This window comes from Diospyros lotus, chromosome 5, assembly GCF_014633365.1.
Source record: "Diospyros lotus cultivar Yz01 chromosome 5, ASM1463336v1, whole genome shotgun sequence".
Classification (NCBI taxonomy): domain Eukaryota; kingdom Viridiplantae; phylum Streptophyta; class Magnoliopsida; order Ericales; family Ebenaceae; genus Diospyros; species Diospyros lotus.
Window position 1 is genome coordinate 38,624,293 of NC_068342.1, and position 22,348 is coordinate 38,646,640.

The 22,348-nt window shown below is 40.4% G+C and overlaps 2 protein-coding genes across 4 annotated transcripts; one reads left to right on the forward strand and one right to left on the reverse strand.

The window, feature by feature from the left end:
* The first annotated feature begins 566 nt into the window (after positions 1 to 566).
* On the forward strand, positions 567 to 21,166 carry LOC127801595 (uncharacterized). Of its 3 annotated transcripts, XM_052336846.1 has the most exons (4): positions 567 to 771; positions 1,995 to 2,412; positions 3,219 to 3,406; positions 19,268 to 21,166. In XM_052336846.1, the coding sequence occupies exon 4, from the start codon at positions 19,296 to 19,298 to the stop codon at positions 20,877 to 20,879; it is 1,584 nt and encodes a 527-aa protein (XP_052192806.1). In that variant the 5' UTR covers positions 567 to 771; positions 1,995 to 2,412; positions 3,219 to 3,406; positions 19,268 to 19,295; the 3' UTR covers positions 20,880 to 21,166. The 3 variants fall into 3 exon arrangements, with proteins under 3 accessions (XP_052192806.1, XP_052192805.1, XP_052192804.1); XM_052336845.1 differs by lacking the exon at positions 3,219 to 3,406; XM_052336844.1 differs by lacking the exons at positions 1,995 to 2,412; positions 3,219 to 3,406.
* Positions 12,642 to 13,205, reverse strand: LOC127802247 (uncharacterized). Its single transcript, XM_052337960.1, has one exon. The coding sequence runs from the start codon at positions 13,203 to 13,205 to the stop codon at positions 12,642 to 12,644; it is 564 nt and encodes a 187-aa protein (XP_052193920.1).
* Positions 21,167 to 22,348: the final 1,182 nt, after the last annotated feature.

The following is a 22,348-nucleotide window of genomic DNA, read 5'->3' on the forward strand; positions in this document are numbered from 1 at the left end:
CCCTTCCATTCAATTAGCAGCCTTTGAATTAGCCCAAGTCTTGCCAGCTTCTTCAATTGAGAATCAACTTATGTCACTAAAAAATGTCCCAATTATGGGATCTTTCTCACAAAGGGAGGGTAATCTTGTGTAAATTATTTCCTTAATTCAATCACCGATCAAAGGGTATAAATATCCTTTGACTATCGTCTTTTGGATATTTTTCTTGACCTTTTTACTTTCTAACACTTGTATAATTATATTTATTTCAAAAAAATATTTTTTTTCTCAAATAACTTAAAATTACATATTTACACGTATATTTTTTTTTACATTCCCACAATACTATTATTTCTTTTAATTTAAACATTAGTGGGTCTACGTGAGGTAAATTTCTGTGTAATTTCTTATTACAGAAGAATGTTGTCTATTAATAATAAATAAATAATTTTATATTTATTATTACCGTCTCTCTAGTGAGATATAAGAAAAACAAACAATATTACTAAAGCCCAAACGAAAAGGAAATATATATATTCGTTTCTGGTGTGTGTGTATATATATATATCTTAATCCAAAAGGATATATAAGAGAAAATGCTAGAAGGTCTGTGAGAAACAATGGCCAATGAGCCCTTGGCGACCATCCTGGTGCTTTGATACTAGGCGGTGGCGCTGCTGCTGCTGCTGCCTGACTTCACACAATCGCACAGTTCAATACAGTTCTCAGCTTCACCGCCAAGCCGAAGGTCCCAAGTTCCATTGCAGAAGGCTATAAAAACTGAAAGAAAAGGTGAGGCGCCAAGTTCTCCCTCTTTCTTCCCGGATTCATATGTTTGTATATGTATATGTATGGGTGTAGGGTTTCTGTTTCAGATCGATCGCAGAAATCATTAGATCTTGCTAGGATGCTGGTTTTGCATGTGCATAGGATCTAGGGTTATGGCACGGATCTCGTTTTCTGGCCAATTTGATTCGATTGATTTAGATTTTTTCTTGGTGTTGGTTGGAGAAGAACTGACGATATTAGGTAGTTTTTTTTGGGGGGTTTTCTTTGGATTATGCTTAGCCTTTCTGGTGTAGGTTTGGTTGTCGAGGTTGTGGGTTTATGTGTTTCGCGATTGTTATTAGTTGTCTAACTTTTGTTCTATTGCTGGTGAATTCTCAACAGTTAGTTGAGATTCTGGACAAGTGTATTCTGTGTTGCGCTAGGACTCTGCTGCTTTTTCGTTTCTTCTGTTCAACTTCCCTTATCCGATTAGGTCAACTGTGGCAGACGCACACGATCCACATATATGCAGTATGTGGGAATATTGGAATGTTTTTCAGTTCAGCCAACAGTTTTAATCCTTTCTTTACCATCTGTCACTAAGTGCATTGATTTATGAAACAATACCATGTCCTCTGATGGTAATAATTTTCAGTTTCTTTTATTTCTGTTTTGTCTTTTCCTGATCACTTTTCTCACTTGTTAGTAAGTTTCATTGCATGTAGATTTAGAAAACTAGAAGGGGCCACCATGTTTGCTGCAGCACCAATGTTCCAAAAGTCTTTATTGTGTGTAACATGGCTTTTTCAATGAATCCATCGATTGCTACTGGAAATGTTTAAATTGATACATGATGGTCTTTTTAATATGAGAAGCAATGATATTTAGGAAAAGGATGTGGGAAACTGTGTTTATTAATTAATTATGTTAGGTCCTGACAATTTTCAATTGTGTGGGGTTAAACCCTTCAGTTCTTCTTAGCTGTGACTATACTCTCCTTATATTTGCTGTCGTTCATAGTATAACTTATAAGCAAATCCTGTTGTTTAGGTCAATTTTATAGACAACCCCTGTGACCTAAATTTTTTATTTGAAGTTCCTTTTTTTATTATTATTATTATTTTTAAATCAGCTCTTTATATTAATTTAGATTTTAACACTGTTAGCTAACTTATGTAAACTACGGCATTTCCCATTGATTTAAATATTTTGAGGATAATAATTTTTTTATTGGAATTGGGTTACAGCAACAACAAGCAAGAATACAGGATTCTGGGTGCACTGTGCGCAAATCAAATTGGAAACAAACCAAAAACTGAGAAAAACCCTGCCTTCTTCCTCTTCTTCCTCTTCCTCTTCCTCTATAACCCAGTCATCTTCTCCTCCCCACCCCACCCCCTATACAGTTCAATTCCATGAGTTCAGTGCATCTCTAAATAGAGGAGAATTTAGAAAGAAACGAATTAACTAGTTGGCTAACCAACTGACCAGCATTAAACGAATCAGCCCAATAACCAACTAGTCGCTATGAGATGAGATACAGATTAGCAGAGAAGAAGGGTTGGCAACTGAGACATCACTCCTTGCCATCAATCAACCCATCCCTCCTCATTCTCTCTTTCTCTCCTGCTGTACCTCCCCCCACGCCAACAACAATTTTGCCAGGTGCACTCTACCTCAGATTTTTTGTTTTATTTGTCTTCAGTTGCTGGATCTTGTGGTTGGATTTGGAGTTGATTTGTCTCGGGGGAGGAGCCAGACTTTGGGTTTAAATTTGGGTAGATTGCTTGTTTTGTTACTATATTTGGTTGGGTGGTCAGTGTTAGGGAAGAAAGCAATGGCTGGTGTTGAGAATTAAAAATGACCTAGTTTAAATAAGTTTGTTAATGGCGTTAAATTCCAGATTAACATAAGGGGCTATTAAAAAAAAGAAGGGGGACCTAAGTGGAAGAATTTAAACTGGAGGGGTTTGTGTATAGAATTAACCTAAACCACGGGGGATGTGGTTATAATTTACCCCTTATTGATATCATATATTAATTTGTTTGAGACATATGGGTGCATCTTTCTGGTCAGTGTGGATTTTAAGTTGTCATTCTTAGCCTTGTTAACTTATGAAATGCTAATCCTTTTCTCCAAGCCCTCCTTGTCCAACTTGATTATTTCCACAAAGGGTGTGTTTAGGATTGAGTTTAAGGCCAGGTGTAGATGAGTTTTGGGCTAAACTCAGTGGACAGGGTGTTTGGTAAACTTAAAATCACATCAACTCAACTCGGTTTGGGTGCATTTGATGGCTCGAACTCAACCTCAATATTTTGACAAGGTTGCATTTAAAATCTAGAACACAGTTAGTGAAATCTTGTATATTCCTGTACTGATACAAATTTTGATTCCTTCTATGTCCCTGTAAAAGCCCTAACCCAAACATTTCTCCCCATTTCTAATTTGCTCTCTCACAACTCATGACAAAGAAAGGAGATGAAAACACCGGCTGCCGTAACTGCAAAGAGGAAGGAGAAGATCATCTTCGGCGAACCTAGTTTGTTAGAGTGTCATTACCAGCCACTGCAACTACAACAAGGAGAAGGTCCTTGCTGTCAGTATGAAGAAGAAGAAAAGCCCTAATTGATGTTATCCAAATCCTCTATTCTTGCAAGCTGTAAGCACCCATTTACTCCATTTTTACAAGATCTTGAGCACCCACTCCACAGTCCACCCTTCTGTAATCCATCTTTGTCACTTGGCTTGCCATTGCTGACAACATCTTCCCAAACCCCTATTTGCCTATATGAACAGGAATTTGATGTAGAGCCTTGGTCTCACCAAAAGACACCACTAGCTTCAGAAGAGCTTCGACTCTTGTATTGCTGCATTTTTTATTTTTAAATATGTTTATATATTTTTGTTTATTTCATATATGTGTGTGTGCACAAATTTTAAAATATAAATATATTTTTTTGTACATATAAAATTAATTTAAGTTTATATTTTCTATTTTAGTTCATAGTTATATTCATTAATTTATTGTTTTGATCATTGATGTTAAAATGTTTGCCTAAGGATTAGACTCGGACACGGTAGAATAATGTTTGCTTAAGTTTGATATTAAAGTTTGATATGAAGTGTATGGGTCTAAATGAAGATATGACAAAAGACAAAAATACATGGAAGTCTAGAATTCATGTAGCTGACCCCACATAGTGGGATAAATGCTAGATATGTTGTTGTTGTACGGTAGAATAATGTTGGTTAGAAGGAATTAGAATAAGTCTTCTAAAAGCCTATTAGTTAGGGGTAGTTTTGTAACAACAGGCGGTTAAAAGAGTTGTAAATCACGCCCTCTATATTCTATAAATAGAAGGGCATGGGGTCTCATTTGCATTCTGTTTTTGCGATCTATCTTGTGGGAAGAGTATGTGCTGTGTGTGAGCGTAAGAGTAAAGGGTTTCTTTGTAATCTCTGGGTAGTGCTTGGTCTGGTAATAGGGTTGAGAATGTGTTAACAGCATATGTAATCTTTTGTTTCCAGTTTCAAGATAGTGAAGAGCAAGGTAATACCAGTCTGGACTCTGGATGTAGGTTCTCTTTCAAGAGTTCCAAACCAGGATAAATCCTTTGTCTTGTGTGTGAGTGTTTGTGATTCTGTGTTGGTTCATGTGTTTTTGATTTTCTATTCTGAGTCGTGAGTGTGTGGTTGTGTTTGCCTTGAGAGGAAATCGAGTGTGTGTGTGTTGGCGAGAACGATTACAACAATTGATGTAGGATGGATTTGGCGCTCAAGCTCAAAATAGCCTTTATAATATTAGTCAAAACAATATTTTAATTTATGTCCATTTTCATCTTTTCAGTTTTATGTCTATTTTAGGGTTTAGGGTTACTAGAGTATTTAAACATCTTCTCCTCTTCATTAATGTTAGCTTTGAATGAAATTATTTTGTGAGTTTTACTCCAAATTGCTAGTGGATTCCAGTTTTCGTACTCCTATCACTGGTGGATTCCAGTTTCTTTGCTTCTCAGCGAAATCTTTTTTGTTAGAAATTAGGAGCACAAAAGGATCGGTTCTTGCCAATTCTCACACCCTCACCCGAGAAAACACCCACGACAGAAATGTAAACTGGAAATGCAAGAACAGTAAGAAACATCAAACCAAACAGTAGGCGCAAGAAGTTATCCTGGTTCGGACTGATTTACATCAGTCCTACATCCAGCCTTTAAAAGAGAGCAATCCACTATAATCTTGATGAAGAATAGTACAATCAATCACTTGCACATCCCCACAACCCTCACTGATACACTCGAGTTGAGAACCCTCACTGCAGATTACAAAGCTTTTTCTCAAACTTTCCTAACAGTACAACACTCGACTCAATGAGAATGATAAGATTTTTCTGTCTTCGACAGTCTACCTATCGCCTTCTAATTATAGACATAAGAGGTGGCAGTTACAAGAGAGCAAGAGAGAGAGAGAGAACCCGGAATAAAATACCCTATCCACCCACTTAAATACATGTAAATTAGACTTTTATTCCTAATTTGCTATTGCCAAAAAATAATCTAACATGATCGAGATCTTCTAGATTATTCAGCCCCTCAAATGCAAAACTCAAATAACAATTCTCCACCATTTTGCTTTGAGTGTCTGCCTGAAATCTGCCTTCATCAAGCTGCTCATCATCTGGACTGCTACAACCTGATCACTTCAAAACAAACAACAAACATTAAGAATAAAACCCTGCTGTAAATTTCAACAATGGAATACCTTGGATAATACTTCTAGTTGCATTACTACTCCTTGCAACTTTTATTAGGATTGATCCTCCTTCTCAAGGATTTCCCTAATGAATACATTCCTAACACCAATATGGTGGGACTGAATCTAAGCCAAGTGGACTGTCCATGGACTATTTCAACTCCTACTACCTAGACTTTTCTTTAGGATTCCTGCTGCATACCAAATGCAACATATATACCCTAAATTCATAACTATTCATCTAGGCACACTCCACCATGAACCAAATCCATACTTAGTGCTATTCATTAATCCCAAAGTGTCCAAATTTTTCACAGCATCACATCAACAGTGCACCATACCCGGATTGGCTTTAACATTGCTAGTCTTTACTCCTAGCTCCCCAAAATCGGCCTTTTAGGCTTTACCACTGTCCTTCCTTCTCATGTTTGCTTCAAACTTAAAGGACCGCTCATTTCTCTTGAGCCTCTTCTATCTACCAGCCTATCAAGATATGCTTGAGTTTGGGTAATCCTAGGCTGCCATGAGCTGTCCAAACCCTATTCCCATCTCTATGCCTTAGTATTTCCTAGCACTGATCTAAACAGTCAGCTTGAGATTTCTATTTTGGAGAAAATACCAATGAAGCTGCTTTTCAATATACTAGGCATACCACTGGAATATTCTCAGCTTCCTCATGCACTCAATTTTAACCCTTGGACTTATCCTAAAAGGATCTGATTCTTATACCTTCACCTTGGGAATTACTATCATTCCTAGAGAGACCTTCTAAGCCACCAACCTTGCTTACCTTTCCCTCTAGCCTCTATTCCCTTGGGCTACTCTATAAGATCAATTTTCCCTTAATTTCAACATGGATCATGGTTGTTAGAGATACCTATTTGACCCAAATTAAGCCTTCGCATGCTGCTTTAACCAATAGCCATTTGTCTAGCCTTTTTCCTAGACTTTTCCCCATTTCCAGCACTTTCCTTAATTCTCAAATAGGCACTTCACAACACTCCACCCATTTAGCCTAGGGGATCTTCCATTTAAGTCCAATATTCTCCCCAAATTTACATGGCTCCATGCCATTCATTTGGACAAGAGTGCATCACCTCTTCTTACACAAGAGGTTCCAATTTTTCAGCCTATTCCTTAGCACTCAAACCTGAGCCTAAGCATCCTTCAAGCCCGACATTCCATACCTCACCGGTACTTTCTTGTGGTTCTATCTTTTATCCATCCTAGACAACACTAGACCTTCTATTCCCTTGCTCATTATCTACAAGATGATTCTCCTTCCCTTTCCTTGCTTAACCCGGATTTTGATCAACATGGGCTACATCATACAAGATAACACTTGCACACACCATTTCCCCTCACTGTTCACAAGGACCTTCACTGCAAGAGCCAAAGCTATCTAAAACACTAGCTTCCTCCCTCTTACAATCCAGCCCAAGCTTACACAATGAATATGATAAATTTTTTTTTCCCAGATTTCCTTATTGCTATACCCTGGTTCATAGGTTAGTTTGACATCCCAAAGGATTCTCCTTGCTGTTCTTCTTTACACATCATTCCAAATTCATCCCTTGACCTTAGAAACAACTAATTTCATGTCCTATTGGTAGAGTTTTCCTACATAGGTAAGAACCCTAGTTTTAGGAGACCTAGGCATACCTATTCCAACAACTCTACTCCACCTAACCTTTCACACCAGAAGCAATTTCCAGCAAGCTCATACTTAATTCCAGCAAGCTCATATACGCTTGGGAATTCCTTAGGGACACACCATCACCACTAGGTTCACCTCACCTAGTTCCACCATGAGACAATGCCTAGATAGGTCCCCCTAGATCCTAGAAACTGATCTCTAATGGCTTTTAACATATACAAGGTCTTGTTTAGGAGACTTCTACTTTGGTGACCTTACCAAGCATGGTTCCTATTCCCGTATACCTGCAAAATTTTTCCTCCCCCTAATATCCCTAGTCTTAGATACCTTTCTTAGTCCTTGCTCACCATTGTGAGCCATCCTCAACAAATGCCACAGCCTAACCTTATCATAGGCTATCCTTTAGTGGCTTCATTTTATCCACATATAAATGCAAGCCTGCACCACATAACCTCTATTCTTGAGGGTTGCTACCATCTCTCTAAGAGATCCTTGCAACTTCTTAGGACTTCAATTCTCCTTTATAGGAGAAACCCTTTCTATCTAATTCTTCCTAAGGACATTAGGCTTTCCTTTTTTTTTAAGACGGAGACATATTTTACAGTTTCTAAAATTCTGGAACAGCTCCACCATGCTTTCTATTCTCTACCATCTCCAATTCCCTTGACCTTAATTGTTGCCTAGACAAACCATTTCCCCCTCCACCATGTTTATATGGGTAAATACCCATTTCCTATGAGAAGTACACCCTAAACCTAGGACCTATGCTACTTTACCTGCATACCTAGAAAAACTATAGGACATCCGCACTCTCATAGCCAAAGTCGCACATGGTGTTTGAACATTCGGGGCTGGTCTTCTCTTGGGTTTCTTTATTTCTATTTGGGCAATCCTTCTTCATATGCCCTTCTTCATGGCAATGAAAACATTTAAACTCTTTCTTACCATTCTTAGACTTGGATCTAAACTTCCCTTTTGATTTAAATTCTCTTTTCTTAGGTCTGCTCCTTGCTGTCAAAACATCACCAGCAGCCTGTCCATCAATTTTCTGCTGTAACTCCTTAGAGTTTAGGGCTCCTATAACATCCTCTAAGGTTAATGTATCCCTACCATGTTTTAGGATATCCACAAAAGTTTCGCCTGACTTAGGTATGGAATGTAATAACACAAGGGCTTTATCCTCATCATCATAGTTTACTTCTATATTTTCTAAGTCAAGGCACAACTTATTAAACTCATCTATGTGACTGCAAATTCTGCCCTTCTTGCACCTTAAAGGTAAAGAATTCTGCCTTCAAGAACAGCCTACTTGATAGGGTTTTTGTCATGTACAAACTCTCTAACCTAAGCCATATCTCAGCCGCAAATTTTAATTTTGACACTTCCCTAAGGACCTTGTCTCCTAGGCTTAAAATCAGTGTATTGTAAGCCCTCTCCAAGATATCCTTTTTCTTGTCATTCGGGTATTCCTTAGGCATTTTAGACTCCCCATCAAGAGCCTCTTCTAACTCTAAGTTACCCAACAAGGCTCGCATTCTCAACCTCCAAAGCCCAAAGTCATTTGTGCCATCAAATCTTTCAACTTCATACCTAGCGACACTAGATGTGGACGCCATGGCAGGAAAGATTCCTAAAGAAAACTAGATTCTTGGCAATTTCTTTAATTGTCCTTGGCTCTGATACCAATATGTTATAAATTAGGAGCACAAAAGGATTGGTTCCTGCCAATTCTCACACCCTCACCTGAGAAAACACCCACAACAGAAAATGTAAACTGGAAATGCAAGAACAGTAAAAAAGATTAAGTAAGAAACATCAAACCAAACAGTAGGCGCAAGAAGTTATCCTGGTTCGGACTGATTTACATCAGTCCTACATCCAGCCTTTAAAAGAGAGCAATCCATTATAATCTTGATGAAGAATAGTGCAATCAATCACTTGCACATCCCCACAACCCTCTTTGATACACTCGAGTTGAGAACCTTCACTGCAAATTACAAAGCTTTCTCTCAAACTTTCCTCTAACAGTACAACACTCAACTCAATGAGAATGATCAGATTTTTCCGTCTTCAACAGTCTACGTATCGCCTTCTATTTATAGACATAAGAGGTGGTAGTTACAAGAGAGAGAACCTAGAATAAAATACCCAACAATCACCAGATCTACTTTCGTCGCGCCGTCGCTGCAACTGCTAGCTACTTTAGATCTGTCGTCACCAGGTGTTCCCTATCGTTGCAGATTCGCCAGGTGTTCCCCATCACGACGCCCAATCTGTGCCGACAGTTGCGTCTCTCTCCCAGATTTGGCTGCCAGCGTCGTCATTGCATCCATGTCCAACGCCATCGCACAACAACCTCGTCGCTGTCCAGATTCGCTGTCGATCGCTATCCCTACTGCCGACAGTTGAAGACCTTTTAGATATGCTCCTTGCATTGTTCCGTTCGTCTTCTTCACATCAAAGTTGCCGACCGTTGCTGTCCTCTTCCTTACTCGCCGTCGGTGATCTTTTCTCACCAAATATGTTCCTCTCAGTCGCAAATTTGTCACCGATCGTCGTCGTCGCTACAACCACCAGCCACCACCTCGGATCCGCCATTCCTCTCCGATTCCCTGCCGCCTATTAGATCCGCCACCACTCGGATTCGTGCCGTCACCAGCAACTCCACCCAGATTGCTTGAAATCCCCTTGCACAGTTCGTCAGGTGCTTCACCTTTTGTGACGCCCAAGAGCGCCAACAGCAACGACTTCACCCAGATTCGCCCCCTCGATCTGTTGTTGCCAGTGACGGCCACCTCTGATCCATTGTTGGCTGCCACTTCGCTCACCTTGATCTGACCACCATTGTTTAGATCTGCTCCTAGCTCACCCAGATTTAGCCTTTGCCGCCCAAGTTTGCTACTTCTACATCGCATTTCATTGAGTTTTTCCCATGGGTAACGCACCACTACCAATCACCATGGTAGATTTGGATGCCCAAAATATGCGGATTGACGATCTCACTACTCATGTTGGAGAGATCTGACAACTATTGTTATAGGCTGTTAGACATAATGGAGGAAACGACAACGAGTTGACTGTTAATGTTGATGGTTGACAAGGATATAACAGGAGGCCTACAGTGGGAGAGAGTGACTCGAAATTAGATGGTGATCTCGAGGATGTGCCTCGAAACCCTGGTTGTCGAAATTGAAACACCTTCGATGATTATAGGATCAAGGCAGATATCCCTCCATTCTCGGGAAATCTGAAGAACAAAGATTTCTTGGATTGAATCAAAGATTTCTTGGATTGACTAGTGGAGGTTAAACGGTTTGTTGAGATCATGGAGGTTCCGGAGGAGAAAGTAGTTAAGATGGTGGCTTACAAATTGAAATCAACGGTTGTTGTGTGATAGGATCAAATGCAAAAGACCTGCCAAAGACAGGAAAAGAGCAGGGTTCAAACCTGGAGAAAGATGAAACAGCTTATGATGGATCGGTTCCAACTTGCAGATTATGAACAGATTTTGTATCGCATGTACTTGGGATGCATGTAGGGCAATTGTACAGTGTCAGATTATACCAACGAATTCATGCGATTGGCAGAATGTAACAATCTGCTAGAATCTAAAAATTAGAAGGTAGCCTGGTATACCAATGGTTTAATAGTTGCTATTTATGATAGAATTGGTATGCAAAATATTTGGACATTGCAAGAAGCCATTAATATGGCATTGAAGGCTGAGATGATGAGGCTGATAAGAGAGCGATCAATTATCGGAGGGTTGCTCAACCTACTGAATAGTTAACGTTTGTTCCGATGAACAAAGGGAAGACCCCCACAACAAACCCAAGTCAACCCTAGTAAAGGTGTTGCTGAGAGCAATAATAGGGTTACTAATAGAGGTCCAGCCCAAAATCCACCTCAAAGGGAGAACCTGCATGCCAGACCCATGGGAGATATTTGCTATAGGTGCCACAAGCTTGGGCATCGCTCCAATAATTGTCCAAAACGGAGGCAGGCTAACTTACTAGAGGTTGATGAAGACGAAGAAGACAAAGAAAAAGAAGAAAATGTGATAGTGGAGGATGAATATGATGGGGTCGAGTTTGCTGTCGAAGAAGGAATGGAGAGACTTAATTTGGTGTTACAACAAATCCTTTTGTCACCTAAGGAAGAGGGACAACATCATAGCATTTTCCGTTCGCTTTGTTCTATCAAGAATAAAGTGTGTGAAGTGATTGTAGACAATGGAAGTTGTGAGAACTTCGTTTTGAAGAAATTGGTGAACCTATTGCAATTACCAACTGAGAGCCATCTTAGTCCTTATTCACTCTGTTGGGTGAAAAGGGGCCATTCAGTTCGGGTTGCTGAAACTTGCAAAGTACCTCTTTCTGTTGGGAAATATTACAAGGACAATGTGGTAAGTGATGTTATTGGCGTGGATGCGTGTCGTATCCTTTTAGGTCGTCCATGGTAGTTTGATGTGGATTCAACCTTTAAGGGGTGTGATAATTTAGTGATCTTCACATGGGATAGTCACAAATCGCCATGGCTCCTCTCAAGCAGGCCGACAAATCAACTAAGCCACAACCAGAGAGTTTCCTTTTTCTTACAAGTAGTAAGTGAGAAATTGCAGATTTTGTAAGAGACATTGATTGCATCTACCTGGTAGTGGTTAAGGGGCTTATGGTGGTTAGTAAAAAGGGAGAAGATGTTCCAGTTGAAGTATAGAAAATATAAAATGATTTTTAGGTTTTAACCTCAGACAAGTTACCAAACGAGTTGTCTCTCATGCGAGACATTCAACACCAAACTGATTTAGTGCCAAGGGCTAGTCTTCCAAATTTGTCTCATTACCGAATGAGCCCGAAGGAGAATGAGATTCTAAGAGGGCAGGTCAAAGATCTACTGAGGAAAGGATTCATAAGAGAGAGTATTGTGACGACTCCAATGTGACAATGAGAACAACCTTCTAATTCGGTGTGAATTAGAGAGTTCAATAGGGATTATGGAGAAGAAGAAGAAGGTAAAGAGAGATTGGAATTAGAGGGAGAGAAGAGAAAACAAAGAGAAAGAGATGAAAATAGAGAGAAAAGATGGGATTTCTTCTGGATTTTTGCATGCCTCTACAAGCAGATTCTAGAGGATATTTATACCTCTAGCCTGGGTGTTGCCATAGTAGATCCCCACCCCAATAACAAACTATTTTATCTTTTTCCCAGGCATCTTTACACGTGGCCTCCCCTATAAAATATCTCTAACAACCCCCCTATAGCTGTAATATCCAAACCAACACAAATACATAAAGTAAATAAAGACATAACAACATAACATAAAAGAAATGAATAAGAAGACGGTGAAAATTGTAAATGGGGCTACCAATGTCGTGCCATGATCTTCGTGTGTGACTATTACCCCTCCCTTGAAACATTTCTTGTTCTCAAGAAATGCTGAGGAGGTTGGCAGTCCTTGGGAATCGCTGAAAGAGGCTTGGTAAATACTCTTAGGTGTTACTTCCTTTGTCCCTTTGCTGCCACTTGACCAACACCTGAATGAGAGGGACCCCATGGTTATAGATCACTCTCCGGTCCAATATTGCTTTTGGTTCTTCAACCCTTTCCTTTTCCTTAGGCAATGATGGTAGTTCGAGATTGACTTGCTTCTTGCTTGATGACCTTTTTAAGAGAGACACATGGAAGATGGGATGAATTCGTGATCCCTCTGGAAGCTGCAATTGATAGGCTACCTTTCCAACTTTAGCTATGATAGGGAATGAACCAAAATACTGGGGAGTCAATTTCGTATTTGATCCTTGAGTAATGGACCTCAAATGAGGGTGTCTCAGTTGCAGATAAACTTTCTCCCCAACTTCCAACTCTCTGTCACTTCTCCTCTGGTCTGCATACTGCTTCATTCTATTTTGGGCAGAGGTCAATTCTTGTTTCAGCTGTTTAAGTACCACCCTCCTTTGCTGCAAATACTCCTTTATTGAAGCAGTTGTAGCCTGTCCTCCTATAGCTGGTAATATAGGGGGCTTATAACCGTAACTGGCTTCAAATGGAGACATTTTTAGGGTTGTGTGGTGGGTAGAGTTATACCACCACTGGGCCAATGCAAGCCATCTATGCCATTGGTTAGGATGTAGAATACAAATGCACCTAAGATAGGTTTCCAAACTCTGATTCACTCTTTTCGTTTGCCCATCATTTGGGGGTGGTAAGCAGTTGACATGTTGAGTTTTATCCCCATTGACTTCATCAATTCTTGCCAAAAGGTGCTGATGAATATTTTGTCCTTGTTCGATATGATAAATCTTAGAACCCCATGTAGAGCCACCATCCGGTCCATGAATGCCTTGGCCACCTCTTGGGCCGTATAGGGGTGAGTCAAACCTATGAAACGTGCAAATTTAGTGAACCTATCCACCACAACCAGCACACTATCTTTCCCCTCTGACTTAGGTAAACCCTTAATGAAATCCATGGACACACTTGTCCAAGCTTGGTTAGGTATTGGTAGGGGCTAGAGCAATCCGGGGTATGCAACATTCTCATACTTACACCTCTTGCAAGTGTGGCAAGATAACACAAATTCTCTCACATCAGTCTTCAATTTTGGCCAATGGAACAACTATTTCACCCTTAAATGGGTATTTTGGACCCCTGAATGTCCCCCCAAAGGAGACTCATGTAGTGACTGCAATATTTTTTTCCTAAGGTTCCCCTTGCTGCCAATGACCGGGTACCATGAATCCACAACATCCCCTTTCTTAGGGTGTAACCATCAGTTCCTTGTGATACCACATCCATTCTTTGTATGAGTTCTTGCACTTGTTCATCCCCTTCGTAACTATCCACCACTTCTTTACACCACTCCGGTACCACCATGGTAGTGGCCGTCAAATTCCCATCCTCATGGCATCTTCAGAGGGCATCTGTTTACACATTCTCTTTGCCATTCCTATATTGTATTGAATAATCCAATCTCATTAATTTGGCCTTCCCCTTCTTTTGTAGTTGAGTTTGCAATTTTTGTTGCAACAAAAATTTTAAACTCTCGTGGTCCGTCTTAATTATAAATTTTCCCCTTTCTAGATTATGACGCCACCTATCACCATCAAAACACCAAGTATTCTTTCTCATATATGGTTAGGCCAAGGTGTCTCCCACTTAGAGCTTGGCTTAAAAAGGCTAAAGGTCTTCCCTTTTGGGTTAATATTGCCCCAATGCCACTCCCACAAGCATCTGTTTCTACCACAAACGGTTGGCTAAAGTCGGGTAATCCCAAAACAAGAACCTTACTCATTGCCCTCTTCAACCTCTCAAATGTTGCCTCGGCCTTCTGCCCCCAACTAAAGCTTCCCTTTTTTAAGAGGTCTGTTAGAGGTTTACTTATAGTCCCATACCCTTTGACAAATCGACGATAATAACCTGTCAGCTCAAGAAATCCCCTCAAGGCTCTCACTGTGGTGGGTTTGGGCCAAGCCAACATGGCTTCTACCTTCTTAGGATTAGTACTAACCCTTGCCCTTGAAATCAAATGCCCCAAATACTCCACTTGATTCTATCCAAAGGCACATTTTAACCTTTTGATGAAAAGTTGGTTAGCTCCAAGGACCTCAAAAGTGGTTTTTAGGTGAGATATATGTTGGTCCAAGGTGGGGCTATATACACAAGGATGTTGTCAAAGAATACTAAGATAAATTTTCTTACGTATTGCTTAAAGATTTTGGTTCATTAGTGATTGAAATGTGGCCGAAGCATTGGTGAGCCTGAATGGCATCACCAAAAATTCAAAATGGTCGTGATGTGTCCTAAAAGCGATTTTATGGACATCTTCTGGCTTCATTTTAATTTGGTGGTAACCGAATCTAAGGTCAAGTTTTGAAAAGAAATGGGCATCATGTAATTCATCCATCAAGTCCTCTACTAAGGGTATAGGGAATTTGTCTTTAATGGTTAGGGCATTCAATTTTCGGTAATCAACACAAAAATGCCAAAATCCATCATTCTTTTTAACTAGGAGGACTGGCGATGCAAAAGGGCTTTGGCTATGTCTTATGAAGGATTGGTTTAACATATCCTTCACCATTTTTTCAATTTCGATTTTCTAGATTGGGGAGTACTTATAGGACCTGATGTTGATGGGTTTAGCACTAGGCTTAAGGTTTATGGAGTGGTCCAAGGCTTGGGTAGGCGGTAAGGCTATGGGTTCAACATATAGGTCCTTAAAGTCTTCCAACAGTTCATCAATTAGGTGTTGAGAGTGTACCTAATCAAGTTCCCGAGGCTGAGATGTGACAGTCAAGTGTACTTCCCCTTGCAGCTCCTTCTCGGACCCTTCCTCCATTGCCATAAGTGAACCTTCCCCCACAGCCACCAGTGAGAACAATTGGGACATTTGACACCATTTGTCCTTGAACATTTTGTGCAGTTTCTTGCTCGAGATCATTTTGCAAGATCCGGTCTCCTTTCCCCCAATCAATGTCATTTTCTTTCCCCACTTGTCAATGGAAACCTCCATTCTATTGAAATCGAAACTTATGGGGCTTACCCCCTTCACCTAGTCAACGCCCAACACCACATCACATCTTCCTAATTGTAGCAACCTCCAGTCTGTCTCAAATTTCCCTCCCTGCATCTCCCAAGTAAACCCATGGCATGCTGATTTGCTAAGCACCCTGCTGCCATTTGCCACTATCACACTTAGGGGCTAAGTTCCTTGGAGAGGGCATTTTAGCCTCTTAGCTATTCCTTCATCAAGGAAACTATGCGTGTCTATCAATTAGGATTAGCAAGTTATGATTCTTCACACTCCCCTCTACCTTAATTATCTTATTGTTAGTCACTCCTTTGAGTGCATGTAGTGATATTTCTCCATTGTTTTCTTCCTTTGATTCACCTCCATCTTCTACTTCTTCTCTGGGCCCCCTCAGTTTCATCCTCCTTGTCTCCTTCCAACAATAAAATTTGCCTCTTACATTGGTGTTCGGGATGATACTTATCCCCACACCTAAAACAAAGGCCAACTGGACCCTGCCCCTTGTTTCATTCCTCCTCCACTCTTGCTTACTTCCCTATTAACATGTCTGACTCCCCCACTGGTTGATCCCCACCATTAGCCCCTTGTGTTGTTGTTTCTGCTTCTTCATAATTGCTTCTACAATCATTTCTTATAACCTTGCACTTTCAACCGCTTGTTCTACTGTTTGGGGCCTAATCATTTTTACCATTGGTCTTATATCCTCACTAAGCCCCCTCAAGAAGCTTGATACGAAATAAGCTTCAGTGAGGTGTGGGTTTTGTTGGGTCATATAGGACCTTAAATCCTCAAATCTCTTTTAAGTACATCTCCACACTTCCAATTTGTCTTAGCTTGTTGAACTCCTCAATGGTGTCTACCCTATTTCTTTCTCCAAATTGTTCACACAGTTTGGCTGCGAACTCCTCCCAAGTAAACTCATTCTGCACACTTAAACATCCTTGAAACTAGGCATCAACAACCTCATTAAAGTAGGCTACAACGATTGTGACTGGCTGCCTCATTGGTATTGTTCCACACAAAAACTCTCACATTTCCTCATCCACCACCTGGGGTTAACCCCCTTGAATATAGGAATTTCCATCCGGGGCATGGTGAACCCCGGGTGCTGCACATTAGGCACACCATTCCTATCATTTCCCACCACTCCTTCCAACATCTCCTTTGGATTGACCTCTATTTCAGCATTGGTATGACCCCCGTCTCCCCCATCTCTATGCAACAGAGGCTCATTTCTATCTCTAGGGGGAAGTTTTCAGCTACCCTTGCCTGGTTTTTGGCGTGTGAATATAACCATAAATTGCTGCACGTCATCTCACAGCCTTGCCATTGACCCATGTAGCCTCTGCTCCATCCCTTCCAGCCTCTGCCCCATTCCTTCCAGGGCACCTTCCATTCTGCTATCCATAGCCCTGATCGCCTCTTAGTTTTGGGCTTCTCCCGCCTCCATCTGACCCATTCTATTTTGAAACTTGGCCATCGTTGAACTCACCTGCTGCAATTATGCCTCAAAATTTTTCATATAGGTTCCATCTGCCATCCTTCACTTCCACTGCTATGCCTATGATCGGTGCTCTGATGCCAATTTATCACAACTCCAATGTGACAATGAGAACAACCTTCTAATTTGGTGTGAATCAGAGAGTTTAGTAGGGATTATGGAGAAGAAGAAGAAGGTAGAGAGAGATTGGAATTAGAGGGAGAGAAGAGAAAACAAAGAGAGAGAGATGAAAATAGAGAGAAAAGATGGGATTTCTTCTAGATTTTCGCATCCCGCTACAAGCAGATTCTAGAGGATATTTATACCTCTAGCCTGGGTGTTGCCACAAAAGATTCCCACCCCAATAACAAACTATTGTCTTTTTCCCAGGCCTCTTTACACGTGACCTCCCCTATAAGTATCTCTAACAACCCCCCCTACAATTGTAATATCCAAACCAACACAAATACATAAAGTAAATAAAGACATAACAACATAACATAAAAGAAATGAATAAGAAGACAGTGAAAATTGTAAATGGGGCTGCCAATGTCGTGCCAAGATCTTTGTGTGTGACAAGTATGAGCCCATGTGCAGTACCTGTCCCGTTGGTGCCTAAGAAAGGTGGGATTTGGCGCATGTGTGTTGACAGCTACGCCATCAATAAGATAACTGTGAATTACAGGTTTCCCATTCCACGATTAGAAGACATGTTGGATGTGCTTCAGGGTTCTAAATTGTTTTTGAATATCACTAAATGCACTCTTGGGAATATGATTCGAAGCTTATGTGGGGATAAGTCAAAACAGTGGGATTATGCGTTACCTCAGGCTGAGTTTGCATACGATAGTGTAGTTCACACAGCTACAGGCAGGGTTCCATTTGCTATTGTGTACACTGAAGTTCCCAACCATGTAATCGATTAGGTGAAGCTACCCCAAGGTCACAGTAAGAGTACAACTGCTGAACGCTTGGCTGAAAATGTGATTGCTGTCCGTGAGGAAGTAAAACAGAAGTTTGAAAAGACTAATTCATAGTACAAGGCAATGACAGATGCTCACTGGCGGAATAAACAATTTCAGGAAAGAGATTTAGTGATGTTGTTTCTGAGGAAGGAGAGATTTCCCCCGGTACCTACAACAAGCTGAAATCTAGAAAATATGGTCCTTTCAAAGTGCTGAAGTGTGTCAACAACGCCTACATTCTTGATCTGCTAGCTTCTATGGGAATTTCTAGTACCTTCAACGTGGCAGACTTGTATGAGTTCCATGAAGATGATAAACCTCTCTATCCAGATTATAACTCGGGTCGAGTTCTTCGGAGGTGGAAGGGACTGATGTAGGACGGATTTGGTGTTAAAGCTCAAAATAATCTTTATAATATTAGTCAAGCAGTATTTTAATTTATGTCCATTTTTTGTCTTTTCAGTTTTGTCTATTTTAGGGTTTAGGGTTACTAGTAGTATTTAAACATGTTCTCCTCTTCATTAATGTCAGCTTTGAATGAAATTATTTTGTGAGTTTTACTCCAAATTGCTGGTGGATTCCAGTTTCTTTGTTCTCAAGAATTTCGCTGGAAATCCTTTTGCTTTGTGCTGCGTCAATCATACTCAGGAAAACAATATATTGCTCACGGTTAATTATGTCATTTTCAGTCATATGGCATTTTCATCAAACTCTATTGTAGTCTTTTACTGAACAGTTTTTTGTAATTCAACTTACTTACCTCAACTCATTTTTGTTAACTCAATCCCAAACAGGCCCTAAGCTATGGCTTCAAGTTTTTGTTTATTTGCAACTTCTGTGAGTTGTGTGGGAAATGTGCAAGCAATTTATGGAGATAGAATAAGAAATGTTGATACAGAGTTTCCCTCTTGAAAGCTACATTCATACAGCTATATGAGCAGTAATGTCAGTTGTTAAGTTGCCAGTTTGATCATATTGATGTTGCCCTTGGAGTTTCACATCTGCTGACCAGTTTGATATAACTTGGAATTTTTAATTGCTGAAGTGACTAGTGCACTCTCAGAGTGTTTATTCTTTCTTTATTATTGCTTTGTTGTATTGTTACTGCACTCACATGTTGTTCTTTTTTCTGGCCAACTGCAGGGACCTGTGAGCTGTTATTGTGTTAATAATGTCTAGTCCCAACAGATCAACTATGATAGTGGCTTCTGATTCTTCAGATCAAAGTAGAGCACATAAGGAAAACTCAAACATGAATTCCCTGCAACCACCTTTGGTGCCGACCCAAAATTCCTCATATGGTTCTGTGGCTATTCTTTGGGACATTGAGAACTGTCCTGTTCCAAGTGATGTACGCCCTGAAGATGTAGCTGGCAACATCAGAATGGCTTTGCGGGTCCATCCTGTAATCAAGGGAGCCGTGACAATGTTCTCTGCATATGGGGATTTTAATGCCTTCCCTAGGCGACTGAGGGAAGGTTGCCAGAGAACTGGTGTAAAGCTTATAGATGTGCCAAATGGAAGAAAGGATGCTGCAGACAAGGCCATATTGGTTGACATGTTTCTTTTTGCTCTTGACAATCGCCCACCATCTTCCATCATGCTGATATCAGGGGATGTTGATTTTGCTCCAGCACTGCATATACTTGGTCAACGTGGGTATACTGTGATTCTGGTGATTCCTTCTGGTGTGGGTGTTTCATCTGCCCTCAGTAATGCTGGTAGGTTTGTATGGGACTGGCCTAGTGTGGCTCGTGGAGAAGGCTTTGTGCCTCCTCGTAGAGATTTAATCCCCCCTCGGGGAAATCCAGCTGAGATTGCTGGGTATCTTATGGAGTGCCACTTATATGATAACCCTGATGGTCAGAATGAAGAGGAAGCAATTGTTTACGGAGGGATCTCACAAAATGTTTTCAACTCAAGGGGTTTCTCAATGATATCACGGTCTTTATCTGAGTATAATAATACTTCAATAACTATGCCCTGTTTTCCATCAACTTTAAGGTCGTTAAGCCTTCCATCTGGTTTGAATGAAGTTACGGAAGGATCAGCTGCTTCTCGTAACCAGAACGATTTGATTTGGGTACAACCTGGAGATTTAAATGGCTTGAAGGTACAGCTGGTTAAGCTTCTTGAATTGTCTGGGGGATGTCTGCCTCTTACCCGTGTTCCTGCTGAGTACCAGAAAATATTTGGGAGGCCTCTTTACATGTCAGAATATGGTGCGCCTAAGCTTGTGAATCTTCTCAAGAAGATGTCCGACACAATAGTCGTAGATGGAAAAGGCCAAAAGAAGCTTGTCTGGCTCCGGAATTTAAGACCTGGACCAAGTGCACCCCCACTAACTCTGGCAAAGAAGGATACAAAAGGGAAGGGGAGTCAGGAAGATAATAATATAGCAGGTGCTGGTTCTTCAGATGAGTTCTCCGATGAAGAGAGGGTAGTCGTAGAGGAATGTGATGAGCAGATAGGCATAGAGAAGATTGCTCCGAGAATGGCATCTAGATATGATACTGGTGACCCAAGTCTTGAACAGTTCAAGCATGAGCTGCAGGAGATTCTAGTAAGTTACTCTTGTCGGATTTTCCTTGGTTCCTTTGAGGCTATATATCAACAACGGTACAAGAGGCCACTGGATTACAAGAGGTTTGGTGTGAAGAAGCTGGAGGAGTTATTGGACAGGGTGAGAGATATTGTGGTTTTGCATGAGGAACCAGGAAGCAACAGGAAGTTTCTGGTCACTGCTGGTGGCTAGAAGAATGGAACAATCTGGCATCTTTTTGAGTTTTTAGCAGTCTTTAACTAATTAGGATCTTTGTAGCGTTGGTGTACTTGATGGTGCCCGTTACCCTTGTTCCTTCCAGTTTTTTCACCTGGAAGTTACATAACCGTGATAGGAAAATGCTACTTTTATTTCATGCCTAACAGTGTTTTGCAGGTGAATATCAAATTTCCATGTAAGATGTGTGATTCAGTCCCTGTAATAGATCAAATACCCAAACCAATTGTCTGTAAATAAACATCCGTTTTAACTTGTACTTCCATTACATCAACCACAGCATCTGTCTTCTTTTTGATGGTTTAAATAGTAACTACTGAACTTTTCTGTACAATAGAACGCATGTAAGTCAATTGTTTTGACATCTTGAACTACGCAGGCTTGTAACCTTTATTTTCTTCTCTTTATAAGATTTCAATTACAAAAGGGGGATTGATATACAAAGAGCTGAATGCATACCCCAAAAATGCAGAAACAGCCCCTAGCTCATTGAATCCTTGCAAACAAGGAGACTGGATGACTGCTCTGTGAAAAAAGTCAACTCTATTCCATTTCTAATTGTGAATATTTTATTTTTTGCAAGCTTTCATCTGTTTTCATAACTAGTTGGCAAAATAGTCCAGATATGCATCTGGGGCATGGATGTGTAAGATGAATCCAGATCTAGCATATTATTATTGCTGTTCCGGTCTTTGACGCATATATTTTGTATATTGTTATGCAGGTGGGGTTAGCATAGTCTTATACCTCTTCACTTGATGAACTTGACATTGCAAGTGCAAAGAATTATAATGTTTTTAAAGCCTCAGAAGGTTCATTTCATTCCTTTACAAGTCATGAGCACTGTATATGATATTTTCAACCAACTTAGGTAGTAAAGTGATGATCTGTGATTGCTCTGATTTTTTCCAGTGCTGGTAATTATTTGCCCTTTCAACTGTCTTCTTTCACCAGATGCTTTGTGCAGGAATGAAGCTCAACAACACCGTGGTCTTTAAGCTGTGCCGTTGAAAATGAAAAAGAGCTTAGACCCCAATTAGTTTCAAAAGAACTTGCCCAGGAAGTAAAGGAGGGCAGGAGAGAACTTAAACAGTGCCCTCTAACAAGTATTGCCCTCTTTTGACCCTGGGTTTTTGTTTTTCAATTGTCTTCTAAGATGGTAAACTGTTCATTTCTATACTGAATCTGATAGTCTCTTCTCTTTCTGTCCTTTTAATTTATTTGCAGTTCCGTACAAGTACTCTGTTTTAGAAATTTCATTAACTACTCATGTTCAAAAGTTGTATCAAAATAGATTTACGTTACACGGAATTCTTATCGTGTGTTCAGCGGATGGGAGGTTAGTGTAATTTTCATAAGGTGGGGCATACACATTATAATTTAGTAAAACTTTAAGGGTGCTTAGTGGAATTTTACTCTTGATTTATCTTTTGGCCCTCTATGCT